Raw genomic sequence first — 12912 nt, 5'->3', positions numbered from 1 at the left:
ATTTAATGTTTCTTTTGCATTTTGTATATATGGTATAGAAGATGAAAACTACACTTAAACTTAATGACTTTATTTTGATACAATGTTTACTTATGTATTACTTCATACAACAATATCACGTGGCATATGCTCGTTGTAGTTGGGGCTCGTGGTTGTCATGGAATTGCTCATGTTGTGGAAATTCCTACGATATTCAGGTATTCAGAGTTAGAGCTAAGTGTTGTAATCATACTCATGAATGTCCAGCAAGGAGAATGTCGTCTTCAGATATCTTGGATGAAAATAAATTTGAAGAAAAGAGCAGTTGTTTGAAGGATTGCGACAAGCTATTTTCTAACTACAATCCTCACACTTGTACTTCATCAAAGATGAGTCTAAACGAAATTAAAGAACAAAGCAAAATCAAATCATGTAAAGCCACATGCTTAGGTAAGATTCTCGGTCATGTTTGCACTACGATTTTGAAAATATTTTATATTCTTTATCATATCAAGAGTACACATGTTGTAAATATAATTATCTTTAAGATTTTTTAGTGTTAACAGCATTGTATGAAATTGAAGTCATATCGGCTATCATAATTGTTCTCAATATTGTGAGCAATAATTCTTCCTATTTTGTAGTATTGATTAAGAAAAATGTATATACAATACAAACATTGATACGTTGTTAAACATAGTTTACACGATGATCAATGATAGTATGATTTATATATATCCGTATTATGAATTATGACTCTATCACAAGAAATATTTCTATTAATTCATAACTTGAATTAAAGCATGTGTTGATTTAATAATTGCACTGGAATACGGAATTACGTACAGATCTGGTAATAAATGTACCGATGTACCTTATTCAAAAGTTTTTATTATAAATCTTCATTTTAATTCATTTATGTTAAAAAATATTCAGATGAATGTAAGCAAAGATACAGAGATAACTGACTGTGTTTTTAATTTATTTAGTTATTAGGGAAAGAGATGGTTAGTCACACAATAATACTCTTACTTTGCATCAGTCGGTGCTAGTAAGCCTGAATAGACCACTACCGTTCTCAAAAATGTCATTATATAATCTAGAGAATAATGACCAAAAAATCAGCATTATTTCAATGGATGCTGATTCATTTACCCTTTGTGTTATGATATACAGGCACACCATCAACAACAACAACAAGAAAAACAACAACAACAACAGCATTTGCTGCAAAACCAACAACCACCAAAGTAACTCGTGAAACTACTTTACACAACGTTACTTCTCAAACCACCCAAACATTTCGTGGAGGTGAGAACGATACTATTCCAACAAGGAATGTCCAACATAAAACGTCGATAACTTCCTCTTTGCAAACTAGCAGCTCAATCAAAGATACAACAATATTTCCAGGCGATGTTACAGTACACGTTTCAAAGAGGATGACATCGGCAAAGACGTCAGTCACATACCCTTCTTCTTCCAAGTTTCAATCTAGTTACACTGTCAGTTCTGAGATAAACACACAGTCAATTGGTATGTAGCTAGTTAACATATAAAGTTTATTTGGATGAAATTTATAAATAGAAGAATAATACTTTGCCTAATAATACATGTATATACCGGAGGAGTGCATGAGGTGCTTCTTTTACTGAATCCACACCACTTTTAAATTTCTTACACAGATAAAAAAGAAAGTTAGTTGTTCCCATAAACACGGCAAATTTCATATAATATGTCTTTCGCCTGTATACCAAGACTACATACAGCGGTTCTTGATACAGGACCGTATTTGGTCAGCGAAGGACCAACCATTTACATGTACATAGTTAGTGCAAAACTTAAAGCGAGATATTGACGTAGTTGCATTCATATCTGAACAGCTCTCGTAGTAAAGATAATAATCGATTTTCTCGTTTATTTACACATTTGTATGATGTGCAATCATGTTTGTTTAACTTATTTATACCTGTGCATGTAGTGACTAAAATTATTTTTTGCTTTTGTGGCAGGAATGAGTAGCTAAGTATATCTAAAAACTTATCAAGTACAAACTTCATTAATATTTCACGCGTTTCGATAGTAATAGCGTGAAATTATTGTCTATCGCGTTACGCATTCAAAAGGGTGAATACTGGTCAGTCGTGTTTAATGAATCGTGACTTAACTCAATATGTATATTGTAATGTGTAAAGACGGTCATTCTACCAGACGATTTCACAGAGACACGTTGTATAAATATTTTACACTTCCAATTTAGCACGTGGCGGCCGTTGCGACTCGGGATGGAAAAAAGCAGTATTTTATCTAGTTTAGAGTCTTTGTTTGATTCTAGACTGCAGACATTTGAGAAGAAAATAAACGAAATTTCACAAAATCAAATTTCGGCGTGTACTAGTGGTACTTATGTGTTCAAGAAGAAAGGCCACGAGCAACAGTTTATGGTGAACGCTAAAGTTAAGGATAAAATGAGACAAGCAGACGGTTATCTTGCTACCATTACTAAGGAAGATTCGAATTCGTCTGCTAGCAGTGCCAGAGAAAAAATTTCAGAAGGTATGGACATTTTGTCACATCGTCAAAAATGTTTAAAATTGGCCGACAGTTCAGAGCATGGTTGGCGTGTCGTACAAGAGTACGAGTCTCATCCATTGGCGGAAAACTCCGACGATGAGAAGAAAATCTACAAGGCACAGATTCAAGCAGATAGGAAGGTTCGTCAGGAACGTCGAGTACGAGCTAGACGCTTTTCACCGTACCCTGCTACTAAAGCGTCGCCAGCTTCAGATAGTCGTCCTCCGAATCAACAGACAGCAAACAGGAAACCAGGGCTATGCTTCAAGTGTGGGAAACCCGGGCATTGGCGGGCAGAGTGCCGCATGGACTTGCAGGCTGATAAGAATGGCAATACACAGATAAGTATAAATTATGGTTCATTTTTGTTAAATGGAGTTGAGGAGTCTGATAACTTTAATATTGAGAAAATGAAGTTAAGCTATAAATGCTCTAATGATTTGATAAAGAATGTTTCACATATGTCTGACAATGATAAGATTTTAGATAAAGTAGTGTCTCCGGTTGGGAGATTGCATAATTGCATTAAGCACTGGCAAGAGGCGGAGCCAGGTGAATATATTTTAAGTGTAGTTTCAGAAGGATATAAGTTGCCTTTTAAAAACATTACCAAAATCTGTTGAACTTACAAATAATAGGTCTCTGCCAGAGAAAATGCTGCATTTGTTTCGAGTGAGATTCGAACCCTTCTCACTAAAGGTTGTATAGAAGAAGTTACAGAGGCACCTTTTGTGGTAAACCCGTTAACTGTTGCTTATAATAGGCATGGTAAACCGAGGTTAGTCTTAGACTGCCGACATATTAATCCAGATTTATGCAAGTACAAATTTTGTTATGAAAAGTCATGACTTGGCGAGACAAGTCTTTTCAAAAGGTGATTTTCTGTATACGTTTGATATTAAAGGGGCGTATCATCATATTATGATATTTCCCCAACATGCAGCTTATTTAGGTTTCTCATGGACAGAATTGGGAAAGAAGAGATATTTTGTGTTTCGGGTTTTGCCGTTCGGTATATCTACCGCCGGATATATATTTACTAAGGTATTACGGGTAGTAATCAAGAAATGGAGAAATTTGGGGATGAAAATCATTTTGTTTTTAGATGATGGTTTAGGTGGTGCTAGCTCTCTTGAGATGGCCAGGGAAAACAGTATTTTTGCTAAAAAAGATTTGTTTAGTTTCGGTTTTCTGTTAGCCGAAGATAAGTGTCAGTGGGAGCCGATTCAGCAAACTATTTGGGTAGGCTATCTTTGGAATACATGTGAGGGTGTGCTGAAAGTAACGCAAGAAAGAATAGATCGGACTGAATCATTATTACATAGAGGATATTGAATGAGTGTAGTTTAATACTAAATTTATTGAACGAGTTGAATAAAATCATATTATGCGAGCCTCTGGCGAGCATAATATTGTTTTATTCAACGAGTTCAATAAATTTAGTATTGAATCTACACGAATATAATATTCTATTTATCACATATATATAATAAAAACACTAAACTGTTAAAATGAGTACTTTTTCAATGACGCGCCCACAGTGTAACGCTAACATTAGCGCGCTTTTAACGCTATGTTTCTATATAGCGCAAATGACGTCACGTCAAAGTGTTATTACACTAGTGTAATATCGTTTTTATTAAATGGCTTTATTACACTCCTGCGCCTCGGTTTATGTGATAAAGTTTTTTATTACTTCTGTATGCAAGGGCGTAGTTTTGTTTTCGGTCAAAAAGGTAGCATGTTTAACGGGTCAGTTGATATCGATGATGAGTGTTTTTGGTTCGGTAGTAAGACTCAGAACCCGATATTTATATGAATGTGTAAATAGCAGAGCAAGCTGGAATGCTCCAGTCAAAATAAGCAGTGGTGCATTTGATGAGCTTATTTATTGGCGTGAACATATTAGAAATTTGAACAAGGGTTCGTTATTTTCTGAAATAGGTGATACGGCATACGTCTTTGTTGACGCCAGTGGAGCTGGAAGTTGTAATTATGCAAACGTCTTTGTTGACGCAAGTAATGTAGGTTTTGGGGGTTACATACAGGGTGTTGCAGACAGCGATGTAATCGGTTCTTGGTTAGAATCCGAGAGCATTTTGAGCTCCACCTGGCGTGAGCTCGAGTCTGTATATAGGGTAGTACACTCAAATTTACCTTATCTCCATGGTAGAGAAGTGTTGATAAACACAGATAATAAAAATGTGTGTAGTGTGTTGCAAAATGGTAGTAGCAAACCACAATTGCAAGAGATAGCATTAAAGGTAGATAAATTGTGTGATGACAAACAAATTAATTTACATTCTCGTTGGTTACCAAGAAAAAATAATGTTGAAGCTGATTTTCTGAGCAGATGTTCGGACAGTGATGATTGGTCAGTTGTTGACTGGATTTTCAAAGTATTAGATGACAAATGGGGAAAGCATACCTTTGACCGTTTTGCGTGTCATTACAACACTAAATGTAAATGCTTTAATTCAAGATACTGGTGTCCGGGTACAGCAGGTATAGATGCTTTTGAGCAACTTTGGGTCGGTGAGAACAATTGGTTTGTTCCACCGCCAAGATTAATAGTAAGGTGCGTCAATAAAATTAATAGCGACAAATGTAGTGGTACTTTAGTGGTGCCATGTTGGCATTCGGCACTATTTTGGCCATGTCTTTTTTCCAGCAGGGAAACCAGCAAGCTTTATCAAAGATGTATTTATGTTTCAGCCTGGAGTTCTTACGAAGCGTGGTTTTGGCAGAAACGGCGTTTTTGATGGGAGGCCGTTGAATTTTAGATTAATAGCTATAAGATTTTGATATGTATAGGTGTGTTATATTTTGTGTGTGTTTTCCTTCAGGTTTAAAACTTGAGACGGTGCATTGAAGATGAGGTACAGAAATCAGGCGTTTCAGACAGTTCTTTTAAAGATACCGCTGGGAAGATGGCTGATTATCTTGTTAGCTCTAAAAGCGACAGTACAGTGAAAAAGTATTATTTTTTATTTTCTGAAATGGGAAAAATATATTAAATCAAAGGGAGGCAACAGTGTTCCAGCTTCGCCAATTCTAATAGCTATGTACTTAACTGAGTTAATAGACAAAAAGTGTTCTTATGCCATGGTTTCATCTACGGTCTACGGAATAAAATGGGCTCATTCACTCCGTAATCTACCAGATCCTACGGACAACTTGTTTATAAAAAACTTGTTAGAAACGTCTAAGCGTCTGTATTTCTAAACCGGTCAACAAAAAAGAACCAGTTTCTGCAGAAATGATTACTGAACTTTGTGCAAAGTATGCAAACAGTATTGACATTTTCGTAGTACGTGATTTATGTATGATTTTATTGGGATATGTTGCATTTTTATGGTTTTGATGAGATAAGAAATCTCCGTTGTAATGATATTACTTTTCATGACAATTATTTTTCTTTGAAAATTAACAAAAGCAAGACTGATCAGTATCGTTTTGGCTCAGAAATTGTTATTGCAAAGGGGGTTTCCGAAGCATGTCCATACGTAATGCTACAACGGTATTTAAGAATTTCAAATCAAAGTATAAAGCAGTCCTAAAATTTTATTTCGTCCTGGTATACGGTCAAAAGGTAATGGTTGTTTGATTTATAAAGACAAATGTTTGAGTTACACTCGAGCAAGGGAAACTTTGTTGCACAGGTTGAGAGAGGTAGCAGGGAGATTTGAACTTGGGATTGCATTCCTTACGGTCTGGTGGTGTAACTGCTGCTGCTAATGCAGGTGTGAATGATCGGTGTTTGAAACGACACGGTCGTTGGAAGGGTGACAGTAGTAAAGATGGCTATATTGCCGATTCTTTAGACAGGAGATTAGAAAGTATCTAAGCTTTTAGGATTATAATACTTTTTGTTGTTGTTTTACAATCCGATACAACGCCAGCCCCTTCTTTTTGATTTTCTAAACGTTCGTCTGGCCTTGCATATGGTGTTGTGTTGTTATTTTAGTTTAGCAAAGACTTAATATTTCACGCGTTTCGATAGTAATAGCGTGAAATTATTGTCTATCGCGTTACGCATTCAAAAGGGTGAATACTGGTCAGTCGTGTTTAATGAATCGTGACTTAACTCAATATGTATATTGTAATGTGTAAAGAGGGTCATTCTACCAGACGATTTCACAGAGACACGTTGTATAAATCTAAAAAAAAAAAAAAGTCTTTAATGTAAACATTTTTAAGTAATTCATATATTTGATTTTGTAATGAAAACATACGTCGTCGCAAGATGAGGTCCAACATTAGCGAACCGACACTTGACAAATGGACACAGGTTTCCACACGATGGTTTTTCCTGGGCGAGTCGGGTCGCACTGCGAGCCAATTTAATGTAGCATTATCCGATTTCGGCAAAGACGTATGTTGTAAGATAATGAAGGCAATTTTTTAGGCAAATGTTGTCATTTTAAGTGTTTTTAATCGTTGTATAATGTACTAGAATAATCGCATTTTTCTTTTAATAAGAAATTTTGCAATGACTAAGATTTGTTATGTTTGTATGTGCAGATTTGTTAGGTTTATTGGAAATATTTTTGCGTAAATCTGTTTGCATGAATGAAATAAAATATAAGCATTTGTAATTCTGAAATGTTTTAAAGAATATTTTAAAGCTTGAATGAAAATCCTTGATACAAAACAATAATTCATGTTGTAACAAACTACTTTCGGCTGCCATCTCGTAATAAACGTTCGTCTGGCCTTGCATATGGTGTTGTGTTGTTATTTTAGTTTAGCAAAGACTTAAAGATTAAAAACACAATACTTAATATCTAAATAAATAGAAATACAATGCGTGCGATAACAAAAAAAAAACATTTCTTAAACAAATAAAGAAAATATATTCACTATTATTAAACAACATTGTCTAAGTCTCTAAAAATGTAAATCAATCATCCGTATAGGCATTTGACACAAAAAAGAAACTGTTTAACTTGAAAGCTTCTAAAATACATATGTAAGTTTTTTTCCACATTATCTTCTAAATTATACAATTCCACGGCTAACGGTTATGTATGGTCTTTTGTGAAATAGCCATTTGCTACAAAAAGATTTAAACAAGATTTTAAAAATCTTAGCCCCACCCATTCTCCCCAAAATAAACAACAAACAAACAAGAAATAGGAAAAGTTCTGATTAACGTTTGATTCATATTCTGTTAAAGGATGACAGTTTTAACATCTACTTTGGAAAAAATACCAAATCCTGTAAAAACCAACATGTAAACATTGCATAATAAATACATAAATATAGAGTATTATATAGGAGGACTTTCATAAGAAGTGTTTTATTGCTTTAGTTTTATTGCTAATGTTGCGTTCCTTCCGAGCCAAGTCTGTTTTATTTTAGTTTTACAAGCTTTTTATATATAACAATTCCACTTCCAATAACTGCAAGAGGAAGTAAAAAACAGTTGACCAAAACTCCGCCGTCAACTCACACAACGAAACGAAAAAGAACGACATTAAACTATATCTTTGTCTAGAAAAAGCTTGTACCAAACAACAGATTCATATTAAGTAAACATTGTATGGTAATTTCTGAGTCTTAATTCTTGTAATGCAAAAATATAACAAATGCTTAACACATTATGTTAATACGTTAATAAGATAAGGTCTGCTGTATTATTATAAGAAATTGTTGTTTTTTTTGTTTTGCTCTGTTTGTTTTATTTTTGTGCAAACCTCTAATAAAAATAAGCATTTCTTTATTTCATAGCTATATTATTTCATTTTTACTTACAGGTTGGATAATTGGTGGAGTGATATGTCTCGTTGTTATGGCAATTTGTATTGGTATGATCGGGCAAAATATAAAGCAAACTAGAGAAAGACAACGATCTGAACATCATGAACAAGATTTCTATAAATTATAGTATTAATGTGATAAAGAAATTGAATTTTAACCAAACATGATTGTTTCAGTGATCAATTGGAATTAAAGAATAGACATGACCTGAAGTACCACGGTAGGACAAACGTTTACACTATGTTTAAATTTTCAGAACAAAATCTTTATCTAAGGAACATATCACGTGTAGTTTTGAACAGTCATTTCTATTCTTGTATGCTTTCTTTCTTTCCAGAAATATACATATTGAATATATCATTTCTCTAGCGTCTTATTCCTTTGTATGATTTCGGTTTTCCACGTTTCAGATGACTTCATTCATTGGCGATTCACAAAGGCGATAGCCCTAGGGGAGGGAGCTCCTTAACTTTAACACATTTTCATCAACATATAGAAATAATTTTAACTATGTTTTTCAATTGGATTAAAACATGAAGTAATGATAATAGTTTTCTCAACTTTATTGATGTGTAAAAATTATAACGTATTATGTACTGAAAATGAAATGTATAACACTGATTAGGTCCTTAAGACAAATTCAACTTATATTTACCTATATTTGTGAATAAAAGGAAGGTTATTTAGCAATAATTACACAGATATGCTTTTCCCCCGAGTTATGTTTTCATAGTTTTATACAGTAAACAAAATATCAACATAAAGAAGTGACCTGCATGTATTATCAACAAAATGAGTTAGTGTTTTGAAATAATAAGTATTTGTAATTCCATTCAAGTACTTGTACATGTAGTTCAATCATCAACTTCTTAAGATGTTAACTTAGAATAGATTGGACATGGTTTAAATTAAAAACAAAATATATAAATACTTCTTTGTCTTCATTTTCAACATTATACATGTATACTGTTTTTTAATAAAAATACAGTAAATCTTTTACAATTACAAGGAAAACTAGTACATTCACTGGATTAAACAACCAAACACTTTGCAATACATGTAGATCTTTACTTTAACTCGTCAAAAAGAAATCAAATTTTAAGTATATTACTCGTATTACCGTTTACCAGTGTCCACTTTCTGAAAAATATCAAGTCAACTGATAATGTTTGCAATCTAGTAACATGTTATCGTCAAGTTCTACTTGGTGATTTTGTCAATGTAAGATGTTCACTTCTTACGATTAAAGAATACAACAACCTGGTGCATGGAAGCATTTATCAGTTTACGTGATGGTTCTTTATCAGTTCGAAATATATCACCATGTCCGTCACCGAACAATACACATTCACGTACAATTGAGAAGACAAATGAAAGTGCAAAGGTACTGAAAGACTCTTTGTTCTATTTTTTTATAGTATAACATCTCTGGGTGTTACTCAAGTTTAAAGTATGATTACCAAACTTTTTATACAATACATATTTAACATTTAACATATAAAAGAAGCGCGGATTTACTGTGGAACTAGACAATTCATCAGAACAATAAACTGTATACGAATAATGAGCAGTCTAATTTGTTTACAGAGTTAAACAAATGAGAAAAAAAATATTGGTGTAGGTAGCATGGAACATGGGATATGTGTGTTGTTGTATTAATTCACTTATGTACCTTTTAATGACTATTTGATCTCAATCAAAATCTTACGTATATAAATGTGTATCATGTATCAGTTATTTGCTATGAGCTATATCGATTGAAAAAAGTCTCAACCTAGATCGAACTCCTGAATTTTGACGCTGAAGAAAAACAACAGTTTTTGTTTCTGTTCCAATATCCAATGTCAGTCTTCTTGTTGGTCACATGTAAACTCTTAATGGTCAAAGTCAGTTTACTGGTTCAGTGTCAATCTGGCTGGAACAAGGTCAGTCTTACTGGTCTAGGGTCTAATGTCAGTCTAATTGTTGAATGACAATATTAATAGTCAAATGTAAATCGTAATGTTCTTATATCAGTATTTTGGGTTCAATCTTACATGTCAAATGTCAAACTTATTGGCCTAATGTGAGTCTAGTTGGTCCATGATGACATGTCAATAGTCCAATGTCAATCTTATTGGTCTAATGTCAGACTTATTGGTCTTAATAGACCAATGTAAATATTACTGGTATAAATCTAATTCATTCCCGTTGGTCGAATGTAAAACTTGCCAGTCACTTATGACAATATTTCTGGTCCAATATCAAGCCTACTGGTTCAGTATAAATCTTGCTGTTTCAAATTCAATCTTACTGGTTCAGTGTCAGTCTTACTGGTGTATTGTTCCTACCGATACAATATCAATATAACAGAACTAAAACCAATCTGACTAGCCCAACAGCAATATAAAATTCAAGTACAAATGAAAGAACATGTTTACAAGCAAATGTTCTTTTCTTTCTTTTCTTTATGTTTAAACAGTATCAAATATTCATCAACTTCATCATTAGCTTTGTAATTTTCGTATTCATTCTATTTGCACACGTACATGAAACTTTTTTTCTATTTATTACTTATTCTCACACAGAAACAATATATTTCATGTCATTTATCTCTCTATTTTAACCATGATAACAAATTTAGAAATCTTCTTCATGGAGTTCAAGCAGATTAATATTCGATTAGAAATATTTGTAAATATACGTATTGACAATATTCCTGATAAGAGTGACATGCCGGATGATATAAGACTCTCACAGAAATTTATTTGTTTTACATTATATAACAATTAACAGTTTATTGTGACAAATCATGATCTAAGATAGGTTTAGGATTAAACTTGGATAGTGTTTCATGCTGTAAATTATATTAAACGAAACATTGCATTATATGTTACTTATCTGCATAGGATTAGGATATTAAGTTGAAATGAAAACTACAAGACGTAATCTAATTGAGATTATGTGGTTACAATGTTTACTTTATCTGTTAATGCAACAGAATCACGGGACAAAAGCTGGTTGTACTTAGGGCTCTTGGTTGCCATGGAATTGCTCATGTTGTGGAAATTCTAATAGCATACCTGTTTATAGAGTTAGAGCTAAGTGTTGTGATAATACGTATGAATGTGTAAAGGTAAGATATGCGGCTTTAAACATCACGGATGTAAATGAATTTGAAGAAAAAGGGAAATGTTTTAATGATTGTGGAAAGCTATTTTCTGGCCACAATCCTCACACTTGTGTTTCGTCAAAGATGAATCTAGATGAACTAACAGGACCAAGCAAAACTAAATCGTGTAATTTCGCGTGTGTAGGTAAGTTCACAAGTTTCAATACTCTTGCTATATTTTAGGGAAATATTTTGACGCTTTTGTATAGTGTTTATAATTTTGTTAAACATTAAGTTTTGAAACTTACACCTTGAAATGGATAACAATTATATTTTATTAATACAATTGATAAATTGGAAACTTTAAAAGTCCCTAGAGACAGCTAAAAGTGAAACTGTTTCAGGTTCGGTTTAACTGAGCGTGTTCTTGGAAGGCATTGGTAAATCTAAATATTTGACACACTCGTAGCATCGTTGATATTAGAAAAGTCATGTTTAAAATTAAGAAGATATTCTTTTACTTCAAAAGGCTCAAAAATAATTATTGCTAATTTTCTAAAAGTAAATTCGTCACAAAATTACATACTGTTAAAAATATTATCCAAATATGTTTTTAAAAAGAACAATTATATGCTGCTCCCAAGTAAAAAGAAATGAAATTCATTTTCAAGATTTTTTCATTCAGACCGAATGCCTGTATGTTTCCAATTTGACTTCCTGTAAAATTTACAGGAAAGAACTGCATGTTAGAAAAGTTTTCATTGGTCATTTTACAATTACAAAATGAAACCAACATTAATTATGAAATGTTGCAATTCAGTTAAGTATTTAGTCAATATACAGATTTTAGTTTTATTTTTTTAATGAACGCTTTGTTTTCCCTTGTGTGTGCACAAGGATGGGAATATAAATGTTCTCTAGTGCATAATTTTGAAAAGTGAAAATGTTTTCAGGAGTTTTGTCATCAACAACACCAGTGACAACACCAACATCGCCTACAACTCCGTCAGTTACTAACAGAACGTCAACAACGACTCATTCACCACCTTCACGAGCCAGCAGCCAAACTCTGACAACTATTAAATCAACAAATTGTAAGTAAAATGAATTTTGAAGTTATGTTTCTCATAATCATCATATTAGTATTCAAAAGTTACTGCCTACTGCTCATGTACATGTATTTTTATTTGCGACAAGAAATTGTATAATTATATGCTATTTCTGTTTTGTAGAGACGTTCTGACGTTAAGTATAGGACAGGGACAAATTTAGGGCACCCGACAATGTTATTATTATTATAATTATTATAATTATTATTATTATTAATATTATTATTATTTCAATTCCATATGGCATATATATTCATTTTGATTTAAATCTTAATATGAATCTTTCTTAAGAGAAACGGTTTAAAACCATTTCAGATCTGTCTAATATATATAAAATACAATTAACGGTTAAGTAGAGTTAATCTAAACTGGTTAAGCAATGTATACTTAATATGA

The 12912-nt window shown here is 32.9% G+C and overlaps 1 protein-coding gene across 1 annotated transcript; it reads left to right on the top strand.

Annotated features, from left to right (window-relative positions):
* Positions 1-9164, top strand: LOC132726941 (uncharacterized). The gene is made up of 3 exons (XM_060712358.1): positions 1-429; positions 1156-1515; positions 8313-9164. Exons 1-3 carry the CDS (start codon positions 42-44, stop codon positions 8441-8443), a joined length of 879 nt encoding a protein of 292 aa, XP_060568341.1. The 5' UTR covers positions 1-41; the 3' UTR covers positions 8444-9164.
* The last annotated feature ends 3748 nt before the right edge of the window (positions 9165-12912 follow it).

This window comes from Ruditapes philippinarum, unplaced genomic scaffold (assembly GCF_026571515.1).
Source record: "Ruditapes philippinarum isolate M1 unplaced genomic scaffold, ASM2657151v2 ctg2177_1_1_1_1, whole genome shotgun sequence".
NCBI lineage: Eukaryota > Metazoa > Mollusca > Bivalvia > Venerida > Veneridae > Ruditapes > Ruditapes philippinarum.
This window is presented reverse-complemented; position numbering and strand designations above follow the sequence as displayed.